We start from the raw sequence: 16,114 nt of genomic DNA, 5'->3' as shown, positions 1-16,114 counted from the left end.
CAGTTACAAGATCACTACTGACGCCGAATGCTTCTAGAAGCCTTTTATTTGTCCTAAGAAAATGTGTGTAAAGAAAAAAGTGGAATGCGACAGAAAATGAGAGCCTCTAGGGTCTGGGTGCACTCCATGGCCAGATGCCTTCCTTTTTTGTTTCAATAAAAACATATCCTAACGATAATGTTATAAGATAGGCAAACGACGTTAAAAAATTAATGCACATAACAAAAGGCTCCCTATTAGAAAACAGGATGATAGCAATGGTTCCTGGCACCGTATGGCCATAGACAAGACCACTAGCCTTCTTTTCTTTCGTTGTCCAATACACGAATTATGAAGATTGTGTAAGTTAGGGAAAATGAATTATCTAATCTGACAGATAATGTATAAAAGTAAAAGCTTATTCACATACACTTTCATTAGTCCTATAAAAACCTTCAATAGGCGACCCCTAGCTGCAATATTGTAGCTCAAAAGACTTTTAGACTGAAAATGGTGTCTTCTTTAGAGCTACAATTGTTCCCTATTACTTCAAAACCTTCAAAAAAGTATGAAAAACTGTGCCCGAGTGATTTTCGGAGGCAGTGCTCCACTACGATACATAGGGACCAATTCGTACCCGGCCTAAAGGCATAGTAGGCCGGGTACGTATATTTGTTCTAGGCGGTCCCCAGACCCCCATCCCTTTCTTTGCTTCATGCCTCTATGAATAGATATTCAGATTTTAGGCAGTGCAATTCTGTAACTTTATATTCAAAATATGACATTAGACGTCAAAAATAATAAATGAACATTTTTACATGGCTTCAATTATTTTTTGGAAAAAGTGTACATTTATTCGAGGGCTTCTGGGGGCCTAGGCGGCCCCCACCCAGACCCCCGCCCTTCTTCGCTTTATGTCCATATAAATATTAAGATTTTGATATTGCAATTCTGTAAGTAAAAAAAAAATCAAAACTTCAAATAAAAAATATGACACTTGACACGAAAACCATAAATAAACATCCTTAAATGGCTTCAATTATTTTCTGGAAAATGTGTTCATGAAATCCTCAGAATGCAGGATTTTGCACCATTTATTCGAGAGCTTCTGGGGGCCTAGGCCCCCCAGACCCCTCGCCTGATTTGCTTTGTCCCACGCCCCCTCTAACCTCAAAACCTAAATCCGCCCCTGGTATTTGCTCAAAATCTGGGAGGGAGTATAAATATGAGTTGAAATATATACTTGTGATTGATACAATTGAACATATGAAATTATCTCTTATTTGTTCAGTTAATGAACAATTTAAACAATATAACTAATAATATCAGTGTAAAAGTGTCCACAACATTAGATAATTTTCTAAACGTACAGACACAATCATTTTCATAATATATCTTACATCATGTAGAGCTAGTTTCCAAAGCTAATGGGGTTTTAAACAATCGTGTAATAATAAGAATCGTGTGAATTCTGCGTCATTTGACATTCTCAAATTCCATGCATTTGTTTCATACATAGTTACAGATTTGTGGACTAAGGCCTTCAAGCAATAACTAGTAGGAAAAGATTTATCATCGAAAAATTTTAAGACATATTCATATAAGTTATAGTTCTAAGTATTATGGTAATGTCTCGAATAAAACCTTTTTGAACATATGTAGTCACATTATTTAAAAAACATATATAATATTGAAAATTCCCAATATCAAATTTGTTCTTTTCCTTCTACAAACTCTGCCTAGGAACATAGTTTTTTAATATCTATATAAGCCTCAATAGAGGTCCATCCTATTAGTGAAGTACACACATATTCTAGGTTTTTTTCTGTCAAACCCTTGTATAGACTTTATAATAAAATGTTGAGCCCTTTCCAGCATTAATAAATCAGATCACACCCAAAGATCACAACTATATAGGGCAGAAGGATGAATTTTTATTTTGATAATTTTTGAAATAGGGGTTTCAGGGCACACTGGTGTGCACCAGAACGTAGTAATGCCATAGTACCACTTTTTAACTTGTTACATGCCTGTTTGATCCTTTCAAAGTAATGATGTTTACTATTCATAATAAGATCCAGATGATTAGTTTCTAAAACAATATGTAAAACATTATTATATAGACTAAATGTACAGTTGATGTTTGAAGTTCTCTTATCAGAAAATACAATAATTATTTAGCTTGAATACAAAAATCTCCATTTTCTACTGTATTCTTCATATATATTTAACAATTTTTAAAAACTTGTACTTTCTGTACTGACAAGACACATATCGTTTGTCTGCGTAGGTTTATATGCAGGTATATCGAGTGTGCAGTTCGAGAGGGAAAAAATTCTTTCCATGGAGACAAATCTCGACACATCTGGACATATTTTTTTTTAAATCGAACAAAAATAAATACACGAATTTGTTAAAATCATCATTAACAAGCATTCCAAATTTCTGGTAAAAGTAACTCATAAATACATTTGCCAACATTGATGTTAAATCTGTAGTACTGTAGTCTGTGTCACATAAAGAGATCAGCATTATGCACTGACTCCATGGTGTAAGCCACAGTGATTGTTCGACATATCTTTTAGATTTTTTGTTGTTGTTTGTTGCATCTTTGTCGTAAAAACTGTAAGCAGCATCGTTTACATTGCTGAAGATGCAGACGACGCCCACTTCCAGTCATGCGCTGAGCTTCCAAGGGATTATTTCCCTCATGAGTTATTTCCCCTACCTTTCGAGTCCGGTGAAATATATCTAATTTATTCAATGTCACTAATCAAGTTTGATCCACTCAGAACACTCCTTATGAAAGTGGGGTATACTAATCGCTGTTACAATGAATATTGTCAATTGCAACAAGAAAACAAAACTAAAAACCGGATTTAACATTTTTTATTTGATTCGTATAAAAGTTATAACATAATAACAGCGTTCCGATAACATAACAAGACTAACAAGAGGCCCATGGGCCTTAAAGGGACAATTCACTCAGGCTACTTCTTTTACATAATCAAGAAGCAAAATATAGCATAAATGTATTGTTCTACATTTCTTATGAAACATATAACATAAAATATTGACAAATTCCACGTCATTGTTTAGTATTTTAATTGATACTGTTGTAATTACAAATCGTTGATCAATACTATTAAGCAGGTACAATATGTACGCTGTACCCATACCCAAGCCAAAGTCACGCACGTTAAACATATGTACTACATAACCACTGAGGAGGTGATAAAATGATTTTTTAGGCAAGACAATTCACATAATAAGGTACACACACTTCTGTCAGAGCGATTTGAGCAGTTCTAGACAAAAGTAGCATTACTCTACGAGCATGGGATAGGGTTCGGCATACAAGATGTTCGACCACAATGTGTAATGGCAGACAGCGAGCGAGTGTGAACATTTCACACGCATTTCACCACCATGGGCTTTTCTGGCATATCACAGTAAAACCGACTTATCTAATTTCCATTAGAACTGGGTTTTTCCGATATATGTACAAATTTTAATGTTCTTTTAAAAATGAATTGTCCCTTTAACGGTCACCTGATATTTGATACAAATTTGTGATGTTATTTACTAGCCAACTGATGTCTTCTGCTCACGAAATAGAAACGTAGTATTAGTTCCTCATATTTACTCAAGATATCGTGTTCACAAGGTCCAATCATAATTATTAGTGCAAAGGACAATAACTCCGTAAATTACCGTCGAATCAAGCTGATTTTCGAACTCGTCCGAGATCTTTGCAATGTTAGTCTGCATAAAAAGTTTCATCAAGCTCGTTTTAATATTTACTCAAGACGGGATGAAGTTATCGCGTTCACAAGGAAATGTTAACGGACGTCGCACGACGCACGACGACGGACAAAAGACTATCGCAATAGGTCACCATGACCTATGGTCAGATGACCTGAAAACAAACATACATATATATGTATTCCATAATATCTAATCGACTCCATCTCCTTCCACACAACCCTGGTGGTCCTTAGTTTAAAGGAAGATCCTTTACATTCAAACATTACAGAAGTTATCTTTTGGGAACTTTGAAGATTTTTAAGGAATATTGAATACTTGGCATATGAAACTTATAAAATATGCTGATCAAGCAACATTTATGTTGGAATACTTGATTGATATAGAAACTATGATATAAACATATAATAATAATTAACGTAGGTGTTGTCTAAGTAAATGTCTTTGATGGAGAGGTACATAATAATCCAGTTGTCGTTGAACGGTGTACACAAATCATGTGTGTAATCTGTGTATTTTACAGCAATATTAGATAGGTCACTTAAATGCCACTGTGTTTCTCAAAATGACTACATATGTACATTGTATACATAAACAAATAAATACAGAAAGATGAGATTTCCAGGACAACGTAATTCATGTAATATTAATACATTTTGTCTGAACAAATGTGCAATGCTGTTAATGCAATTATTGTCTTATAACTCGCAAATACGCTCGTGGTGTATCCTAATAATGGGGACTTGTTAACTTCACGATTAAACAAAATACGCTCGTGGTGTATCCTAATAATGGGGACTTGTTAACTTCACGATTAAACAAAATACGCTCGTGGTGTATCCTAATAATGGGGACTTGTTAACTTCACGATTAAACAAAATACGCTCGTGGTGTATCCTAATAATGGGGTCTTGTTAACTTCACGATTAAACAAAATACGCTCGTGGTGTATCCTAATAATGGGGACTTGTTAACTTCACGATTAAACAAAATACGCTTGTGGTGTATCCTAATAATGGGGACTTGTCAACTTCACGATTAAACAAAATACGCTCGTGGTGTATCCTAATAATGTGGACTTGTTAACTTCACGATTAAACAAAATACGTTCGTGGTGTATCCTAATAATGGGGACTTGTTAACTTCACGATTAAACAAAATACGCTCGTGGTGTATCCTAATAATGGGGACTTGTTAACTTCACGATTAAACAAAATACGCTCGTGGTGTATCCTAATAATGGGGACTTGTTAACTTCACGATTAAACAAAATACGCTCGTGGTGTATCCTAATAATGGGGTCTTGTTAACTTCACGATTAAACAAAATACGCTCGTGGTGTATCCTAATAATGGGGACTTGTTAACTTCACGATTAAACAAAATACGCTCGTGGTGTATCCTAATAATGGGGACTTGTTAACTTCACGATTAAACAAAATACGCTCGTGGTGTATCCTAATAATGGGGACTTGTTAACTTCACGATTAAACAAAATACGCTCGTGGTGTATCCTAATAATGGGGACTTGTTAACTTCACGATTAAACAAAATACGCTCGTGGTGTATCCTAATAATGGGGACTTGTTAACTTCACGATTAAACAAAATACGCTCGTGGTGTATCCTAATAATGGGGACTTGTTAACTTCACGATTAAACAAAATACGCTCGTGGTGTATCCTAATAATGGGGACTTGTTAACTTCACGATTAAACAAAATACGCTCGTGGTGTATCCTAATAATGGGGACTTGTTAACTTCACGATTAAACAAAATACGCTCGTGGTGTATCCTAATAATGGGGACTTGTTAACTTCACGATTAAACAAAATACGCTCGTGGTGTATCCTAATAATGGGGACTTGTTAACTTCACGATTAAACAAAATACGCTCGTGGTGTATCCTAATAATGGGGACTTGTTAACTTCACGATTAAACAAAATACGCTCGTGGTGTATCCTAATAATGGGACTTGTAACTTCACGATTAAACAAAATACGCTCGTGGTGTATCCTAATAATGGGCTTGTTAACTTCACGATTAAACAAAATACGTTCGTGGTGTATCCTAATAATGGGGACTTGTTAACTTCACGATTAAACAAAATACGCTCACGATAACAAACGCTCGTGTGTATCCTAATAATGGGGTCTTGTTAACTTCACGATTAAACAAAATACGTTCGTGGTGTATCCTAATAATGGGGACTTGTTAACTTCACGATTAAACAAAATACGCTCGACGATTAAACAAAATACGCTCGTGGTGTGATCCTAATAATGGGGTCTTGTTAACTTCACGATTAAACAAAATACGCTCGACGATTAAACAAAATACGCTCGTGGTGTATCCTAATAATGGGGACTTGTTAACTTCACGATTAAACAAAATACGCTCGTGGTGTATCCTAATAATGGGGTCTTGTTAACTTCACGATTAAACAAAATACGCTCGTGGTGTACCCTAATAATGGGGACTTGTTAACTTCACGATTAAACAAAATACGCTCGTGGTGTATCCTAATAATGGGGACTTGTTAACTTCACGATTAAACAAAATACGCTCGTGGTGTATCCTAATAATGGGGACTTGTTAACTTCACGATTAAACAAAATACGCTCGACGATTAAACAAAATACGCTCGTGGTGTATCCTAATAATGGGGACTTGTTAACTTCACGATTAAACAAAATACGCTCGTGGTGTATCCTAATAATGGGGTCTTGTTAACTTCACGATTAAACAAAATACGCTCGTGGTGTATCCTAATAATGGGGACTTGTTAACTTCACGATTAAACAAAATACGCTCGTGGTGTATCCTAATAATGGGGACTTGTTAACTTCACGATTAAACAAAATACGCTCGTGGTGTATCCTAATAATGGGGACTTGTTAACTTCACGATTAAACAAAATACGCTCGACGATTAAACAAAATACGCTCGTGGTGTATCCTAATAATGGGGACTTGTTAACTTCACGATTAAACAAAAATATTGAGCGATATTTACAAAATCATTATTTTTCTTGTTCGAAAAAATCATCGTATTGATCTATGAATTTACGCATATTTAAAATGTGTAATGGGTTTGGCATGAATTACAAACTCATAACACAGACGATTGACATATATCACTATTGGCCGTAGGTTGGAAATCCAAATAAATCCATCTTCTGTAATTTGCATCTTACAGCATATTCCTCCCATGCTGGTATAAGCTTAAACTTATAATGTCACAATCGATACCTACCCGCGAGGACATATAGTGTAACTTTGTAAGAAGCCAATACGGAAACTTTGTGGATGTCTAAGTATCTAATGATATGACACCGAATGAGCAGAAATGGACATCCAACATTCGAACTACGACTTCCTCGTGAGTGATCTTCGAATAGATTAGATAAAAACGAATTCTTAACTTGTTATTAAAAATATAACGTTTAGAAAAGTATAATGTTACAATACACAATTACTATAAATGGCAACGCACGTTAAATATATGAAGCGAGTGACGGTACGATATTTTGATTAGAGTTATTCTCCTTGATTTCCGGAAGTTTATAATGATTCTTTAATTAATAAATACCTAGTAGATGGGCAGGTCTGGAATATTGTAAACAGTTTCTAATTTTACAGTTATATGTAGGGACGATATATTGGAAATGAGAGTGGTCTAATGATATCGCTTTGTAAACGAGGAACTGACTGTTATAGTGAAGCAGCCTCCATACCTAGGTGGTACATAGGTATTTAGCACGCTAGTAAGTCAAAGACCCAATATAGACTAATATATAGAGAAAGGTAAGGAGCTCCTCCGTGACGCAAAATTGGGTAATTTAGTTCAAAGTGTTGTAAAAAAATATCCAGACCAGATATCTCAACGTCTTTGGTCTTAATCGAAAGTTAAGATGCTACACCTCAAGATGATAACAAGAAGTCCTACTGAACTTGTCTACTTTTTTCACAAACAGCCTCGAAACTTGAAAAATTGACGAATTTCCCTTAGTCGGACACGATCGAGAACATTTTTTGCAAGCAAAAATGCCTATTCTCTACACGGCAGCCTACAATAACAGGCTTTGGCACAAACAAACGTCAGGTGAAAACATCGTTCAAATCCCCCTTTCGTGGTCCTTACGTCGTTTTTAAGCGTTAATAGTAATCCGGGTCAGGTTGACTGCCATTTGCCACTATCTTGAAAGTTATGTAAACCTAATCTCATTGGCTGAGCTAAAACCAACGACCAATGAGATTAGTCTTTACATAACTTTCAAGATAGTGGCAAAATGGCAGTCAACCTGACCCAGATAATTATTAACGTTGAAAAACGACATAAGGACCATGGGAGGGGGATTTTTGAGATATAAAGTCTGGATATTTTTTACAACACTTTGAACTAGATTACCCAATTTTGCGTCACGGAGGAGTTCTTCACCTTTCTCTATATATTAGTCTTTATTGGGTCTTTGACTTACCAGCGTGCTAAATACCTATGGTTGGTATAGAAGGTGTTCCCGGTGATTCAGTTTTTGTATTTACCAGGTGTAAATGAATTAGAACATGCATATGATTGTTAATTAATGTGATCATGAGTCAAGTAGACTAGCCATTATTTGTATGTATTGTCGGCAACATTTGGTTTGTGTTTAACAGTGTCTGGGTCCAAGATAGAACTTGGTAACGACCGTAATACAGTTGTAGATGCAGCACTTAGTAGCAGCATGCACGAGACCGTTCCATATACATTAAACATTCGACTCTCTAGCTTTCTCGAGAGCCTCCAAAGTTATATTTCCATTTATTTCCATTTCTGGTTCCTTTTCATCTCTTTGTGTAACTTTCTGATACTTTTTAGGATTGCACTTTTTGTAAATAACAAATATTATAGTAACAACAAAAAGGGGGAGTGGCGTCATCACCGCTGAGGCTGCTGGGGCGACAGCCGCGAGCTGTCCATCCGGAGGCGGAAAGGCGTACAGCAGGATGATAAACGCCACGCCAGTATTCTGCATTCCTGTTTCTATGGCAATAGTCTTGACCTTTACCCAAGGTTGTCTGAGAATAATCGCAATTAATCCGCCAATAACATAGCCAAAATATGGTAAGAGGCAGCCAGCTAGAATCACTTTCGGATTGAACAGTTTGAATATGAACAAGTTAGAATATATTCCTACTGAGAGGAGAATTATGACGCCTACTATGGTTACAGGGGTGACGACCTTGAGGATGAATCTCTTGACCTTGGGAAGTTTGTACTGTATGCCGATACCCACAAGAAGTGGGATGATCAGGAGAAGAAGAGTTGTGAAAATGTTGAAAAATGGAACATTCAGTTTTTTCTTGTCGTCCTGGAGAAATTCTTGGCCTAAGGTGTATACCCACATTGGAAGAAGCCCTAAAAGATATAAAAACATGTCCATGTAGATTATTCTTTCTTTCCAGAGTTACCACTCCTTATGTTCGTGTTTCCTTTCGATATTTATCTTATTCATACCGCCATCGGCCATTACGTTGAACGTTAAGCAGGAGCATGGGACTACCATTTCTTATAGATTAAATCTCTGTCAGAATCCCTTAACTAGTCATTTATTTCTCAAACATTTTACTGATTATTATGAAGCAAATAAGTAAAACATAATATAATATACTAATATATTACATGTACGTATTTTTTCTTCAAAACCGAATTTCAGAAGGACATGACTTACCTAAAGCACACACTGTGCTTACTAATGTCATGGTGATGGAGAGGGAAAGGTCGCCGTCAAGAAGGTGCGAGTATATGTTACTTGCCCCACCCCCCGGGCAAGTACCGGCAAGGAAGATTCCCAGGGCCACAGAAGGTTGATCGGAAGCAACGATTTTAGCGATGGCATACCCCAGCTGAAATAATCAAAAAGGTAATTTAATCAATCCAAATTTCTCGAGGGACTCTTTTTCATCCTATAAAATTATTGCGTCGTTGTTGCAGCCAATCAGATATGGCGGTACAAACGGCGGCATCTTTTTTACATAATAAATATAAAAAAAATTGTCTTTTAGCAGATTTATTTTAACATCTTTATTTATTTTTGTTTAGGCACGAAAAGCGTTCAAATAAGATTAACGATGAATGTGAATGCTGTAGTTATATAACTGTATCATTATTTTTGCCGGATTTTATTTAAACGATGGCGAACATTTCCCATAGAAAACTTCTAACAATGACAGATGCGTTTGTAATGTTGACATGATAACGACCCCAGTATAGACATGACAATTACACGTACTATCTAACCAGATCGTCTGCTATGTGTGCATGTTATTCTATATTTCGTCACGGAACGGTAACACTGTAATGGTTGTAATACAGTATATTAAATCTGACCATAGCGGGAGTCAGGTGGGCAGTAAACCATTATCACATTGGCTACAGTTGATGAGACGCTGACGTTGTGTATAGGTGGTAAATTAGTCCTGAAACCAAGACATCCCTATATACTGTTGGTTCTCGTATCTATGGAAAGGCTTCATCAGCTGTACCATGCTATATGAAGGGTAGGGATATTCTACCCGAGGGTCACAAAATGTTGTAAAACCCGAGGCTTGCCGAGGGTTTTACAACATTTTGTGATCCCGAGGGTAGAATATCCCTATCCTTCATATCCACGTATGAAAGAGTATTTTTCTCTCATACTTCAACATGAATTGCCGTTTTGCTACTACGACTTTCCGCCATTTTTAAATGAATTCGAAAAATAAATGTGAATGCAAATCATTTCTCCCAACATGATAATTGCGTTATATTTTCAACGCAAATTCTATTGATTGTATCTTTTAAAGTAAATACTGCATAGTTTCTGAAGAAAAATGTTAAATTGTACCGAGGAAGTAGAAATTTTGTGGATGCTGTAACGTCACGAGGCTTTATTGCATGGGTAGCTTTGCAATACCGCTTCAGGCGGCATGTGTATATTGCCCTGGACCAGCCAGTATTACACGTATAGGTATGAGAGAACAGATATCATGACGTACACGATGTCAAAATTTTAAATAAAACGATTGTGATTGCCTATTTTACCGAACAATAATCAATATTATAAATACCAAGACAAAAAATAGTTCCTTTTTCGCGGTATATATGTGATGCACGGACAGACAAAGTCCAGACAATATCTGATTACCTTCAAGAAATATTTTATAGTTCAGATCAAATACATGTTGATTCTCAGAAGCCTATTCCTCGTTACATACAATGTAGTTTCGACAAACCTACTTGTAGTGGAGGTAAACAGTAGTGATAACAAGCTCTGATATACTAAACAGGTCAGGTACAATATCTACATAGAAAATGTACAACACAAGGTTAAATATACATGTTTGTTTTGTTACAAATAGGTCAAGGGTTTTAATAAAACCCCATATCATCCTCGATACCATTACCGCGACACGTGTGGCTGTAATGCAAATCACGTGACATATGCTTTCACTAAACACCTTGATATTTATCTCCCATATCTACAATTTTATCTTCCTTTAATTGCTATAAGTTAATCTCCATTACAGTACACGTAACACTGCACCTGGACAGATAGCGTGTACATGTCTCTTTGACGAAACTTTTTCTAGAATAAAAGCAGTTGTCTCCCCTCCAGTTGCTTTAAACAGAGACGCAGTGACATCCGATGCCATGCGTATTTAAATGTTTGATGTGGACCCTTTTTGACAATTTACTGATACATAATTATAACAGTACCATAAAAGTTGATGAGACAAATTTTACTTGTAACATCGTTGTACATGGCACACTCTCATAAAGTGATGCTATATGATGTTTTTTTTTTTGTCAAAATATCCTTTATGGTTCTGAATGTATCGGCCGGAAATTATCATAAGATTCAAAAGTAATAATATGAATTCCTCAATGAGGACAGTGGGGAAATATCGGTGATGCATAGCCAAGTGAAATGTGACACACAACGTTGAGGGTGACACCAACAAAAAGACTAGCATTAAGATCACAAAAATTAGCATGTGTATATGGCATGGAGAATATCACTGTGTCAATTCGACATTCACAACGGGATAAACACCAATACGTTGAGAACGAGTAGATAAATACATGCAGAGGCCGGGATTACGTTTAATCTAAGTTATATAGACAGAAAAGCTTAATCAGTAATTTAACATGTTAGCCTATTTCATCATGACATTGAAATTTTATTCAACACATCTACCACATCAGATAAAAAGGTTTTGCTACACCAACTTATAATTGTTCCAGCTTAACACCTCCCTACCCTCATTACCCCTTTCCCCCACTCCTTTTACTCCCACCTATTATCTAAATACAAAACCAATTCTATGTTCACAGACTATGAAAATTTAATAGGATTTGGGCCTCTTCCTTAAAAACTCGTTTGAACTGAGGAAAGCGGGCTTTTTGAATGCTAAGTTGTTTTATTATTATTGTGTTATACATGTAATATTATCTTTGTAATCTGCTATCGATCCTTGTTTGTGGATGTAAAAATTCAATAAATGAATTGAATTGAATTGAATATAAATGTTACTTACGAGAGGCATAACGATGTATTGACAGCCAAGTCCAATGCTAACAGCAATCGGCTTCTTGATTGAGTTTTTGACCACTTTTAAGTCCAGCTTACACCCAAACGCTAACGTGATGAAGATTAGGAATAGATACACAATGACTTGGACTACTTGATCGAGAGCTCGCATCTTCCGATTGACGACAAAGGGAAACGTCAATATATCCATAGTTCCATTTTCACTAATGATGTCACTATCCAGACTTGACCGACGAACACTTATGACCAAGTCCGAGCGTCCGAGCAGAGTCGCGGACAATTGTAGGTCCACGGCTTCAGATAGGATTAATTGCGTGGGTAGGTTTGTCATGAGAGACGGTAGCGATGCTGGAGCGGTCGTTACGGATGTGTTGACTATACTGACTGAAGTCTCTGTTGCATTTTCACACGAAATATGTACACTTGTCGGGGAAAGGACGAAGAATCGTCGTGGATCTTCACTTCGAAAAGACAACTGGACTTGGTCTGTCGGAGTATCACATACCAGTCTATACGACATTGAGACAGTTTTCACTTCGTCCATAAACAGAAAGAAATCCATCGGCGAGCTGAAAAATGCATGGAACCCCTCAGGGGTGGCTGTGTCGTTGTTTGCATTTTCCACCCCCGGGACGGCGTAATCGGGCCCGACCCCATTACATACCCCGATTGTTACGAGCAGACACAGACCCAACAACAACGTGTAGGCCATGACCGAGACTGTTTACGGTAAGCTACCCGTAGGCAGGTTTATATAGTCTATCGTAAAGCCATCCGTGAACTTGTTTGCAAACAAACTTACTTGGCGGCCTTTGTTAACACCGCGGGTTATAAAGTGGGACGGAACACGACATGTATACAAATGTCTGTAATATCACACTTACAGGGATAGCTTACATTTTTGGATTAGGCACCGCTTCTTTGCGGGTACAAGTGTCCTAAATTATGACCATGCTGTTCTCATGAAAGTAGAACAGTGTTTCGTGAAGGTGATCTTGGGTAGTTGGGTGGATGGTGCAGTAGGAGAGAGGGTACGATTACTCGTTCGTATACATCGTTAGCTGGTCATATATTTTCCCCCATAAATTCCAGCTTTTTCTAACAACATTCAAACGTATCATCATTTTTGTGAAAAAATGGTTATCTTAGTAATCTTAGGTCAAGAAGTATCTTTATATCGCCATGGCTATTGTAAAGAAGTTACAGGTCATTGTAGCCGCCCAAGCTGCACACAAAAGTCTCATATTCTCCAGCTATTTACTTGATAAATAGTGTAACTTATCCAATCTATTTTACATGCAGTATCGCACTGGCCACTCTTGACGAAAGATCTGGACCTCGTGTTTAAGGCCAATGACATTTAAAGGTCATCGACATAAAAAAATTTAAGATGTTATTAAACCATCAACAATTTCATATCATCTATAATTCGTAAGTATTTGCATGACTAACGTGACAACCATGCATGTTGATTTATAATGTACAAAAGAATTACAGTATCTTGTCGTTGCGAAATATATCTTTTATCTAACATCATACTATACATATTTAGAATATCTGTTTAAATGACAGTTAATAAAAAAAACCATAAATATAAAATTAATTTCATAGCTAATAAATGAAGGGACATAATGAATCACCTTAATTTACGGCCATAGATATAATTTAAAAACTGAATTTCACAGTTTTAAACAAGTGAAGGGACAAATGGAATCGCCTTGGCTAACGCCGATAATCTGTTAAAACATCCCTGATCTTTGGGTGTTGGTGTTCACTTTCTACAAACCCTCCCGGGGTGGTTCCGTCGGTGTAAACGCTATATTTCATAACTAGTCAGATGACCTATTCACAATTCGAAGTCGTTAGATAGACTGTTCCTACATGTACGTCATGGCTGCTGCATCAAACCGATATTATTCTGTATCATCCGAGAAAAAAACCAGCGAAAAAACCTTTGTCCCCTAGTCTCCGCTAAACAACAGTGATAGTCGGGAATGTGAGAAAGTACCATGAATGGGAGTGATTGATTCGACGTCATATTTTGATGGTGAGATTGCAGTTGAATTATTATACAGTTAGAATATGGGGTTGAGGGATCTTCATGGCTGCTCATCTTAGTCATATGCTGTTTTCAATGTTATTTGATCATGGGATTAAAAATAATCATGTGATTTAAAATTAGGATTTGTTACAGAAAGAAAATGAATGTGTTCGAACTAACTTGCCTTTTCTTGCATGAGTGTTAGATGGTAATCATAATACATTAATTATTATACATGTTCTTGGTTAATGCTTGTTTTATTACAGTGACTTACAATTAATAACTTCCTAGTCACGTGTCAGCAAAACGTGGTGATATTATGATTTCCTCATAAAACCAGAAAAAGTATCTATATAGCGTCCTGGTGTCTGACATAGTCCAATAGATGTTTGTTAAGAAATTGGCTATTTACATACTAAACTATCAAAAATTCCCCACACCTTGTCGACCGAATTTGTGAACAACAATATAGTTTTAGGTCATATACTGGAAAATCGGTGAAAGCTCAAGTTAAAATCTGGGATACTGGTGATATATATATGTTACATCCATGAAGGTTTTACCTCGTAGGGGATGTAACTTGTTGTATTTATGTGTGTGTCATGCTGTCATAATTCCTTGGTTAGACGAACTATAGTACCTAGTAGATAGTAATCCGTGTACATGTGTTGAGTCATTGCAAAACATTGGGTTGTTAAAGCTAACTTAACGACGCCATTAATCTCCAATCGCTGTTTGATAAAGTCTACAATGTTAAATCTAACCATTTCTAGAAATAATGTGTGTCCTTTCAATCGTCTTTGTATCATTGCGTAGGGATAAGTCATTGCCTGACGGTAGGGAAACAAATTAGAATTATCAATGACAAGCTAGTTTTATATTACATTTTGTATGTCGGGCAAGATATTTCCCAAACCAGTACTAACTTAAAACTACCACTATTATATCTCCGCTTTCTAAGCAATGGGTATTCAAGCCATCAGTGATATAATAGGAAGTTGAGAAGACGCGTCCATTATGTGACCTTGGAATAATTACGTTTGACCTTGTGGGACGTGGTTGACAGTTGATACCGTTGCTATTTGACTTTGGGATTCTAACATTGAAATCCCTATGACAGGATGTTACAACAGGAATACCAAATGTACAAAACAAGGTACAAATTTACAACAAAACTTGAAACTTGTCGCCAGTAAAGCTATATGTACACTTGTTATAAAAATAGGATGTATTCTAACACCTTCTTTGCAAAAATGTGGAAGCGTAAATTGTTCCATTCAACGGTGAACTAATTAAGAACATTAATAGATAACATATAGTCACACGCAGACCGTCATCGATACCGGGTTAAATTAAGACGCGGTAAATATGATTGCTCTATTTATATAATTAGGTGATGGATATTTAGGCGGTGAAATTTCAATGCAGAATTAACGTTATGAATGAATTTCACTGCATGAAAAGGATACTAACAGATACGTTGACTTTATATCATGTTCTCAATGGATAGCCAGTAATCCTTGTTACGTGTTATTCGTATTTTAGCTTTTATTGTCAATATTTTTTCCTTTTTATGATGCCATAAAAAGAAAAAAAAATGTTGATTTTATTGATGCACAAACAACTTTAATACGTCGAAGTGTGCTCGGTAAACTCGACAGAATCTGCGTTGTTTTTGTCTCAGCCTTAAAGCGTTGTTTACCAGCCCGGTCGTACTATGTAGGTCTGCATGATAGGACAGGTAAAGGTGGCAGG

The 16,114-nt window shown here is 36.5% G+C and overlaps 1 protein-coding gene across 1 annotated transcript; it reads right to left on the bottom strand.

Moving 5' to 3' along the window:
* Positions 1–8,188: 8,188 nt before the first annotated feature.
* LOC138316277 (ileal sodium/bile acid cotransporter-like) lies at positions 8,189–13,088 on the bottom strand. The gene is made up of 3 exons (XM_069257904.1): positions 12,305–13,088; positions 9,457–9,631; positions 8,189–9,143 (listed from the first exon to the last, which is right to left on the bottom strand). The coding sequence occupies exons 1-3, from the start codon at positions 13,028–13,030 to the stop codon at positions 8,494–8,496; spliced, it is 1,551 nt and encodes a 516-aa protein (XP_069114005.1). The 5' UTR covers positions 13,031–13,088; the 3' UTR covers positions 8,189–8,493.
* Positions 13,089–16,114: the final 3,026 nt, after the last annotated feature.

Source organism: Argopecten irradians, chromosome 2 (assembly GCF_041381155.1).
Source record: "Argopecten irradians isolate NY chromosome 2, Ai_NY, whole genome shotgun sequence".
Lineage (NCBI taxonomy): Eukaryota > Metazoa > Mollusca > Bivalvia > Pectinida > Pectinidae > Argopecten > Argopecten irradians.
The sequence above is the reverse complement of the archived record's forward strand: the minus strand, read 5'-3'. Positions and strand labels throughout refer to the sequence as shown.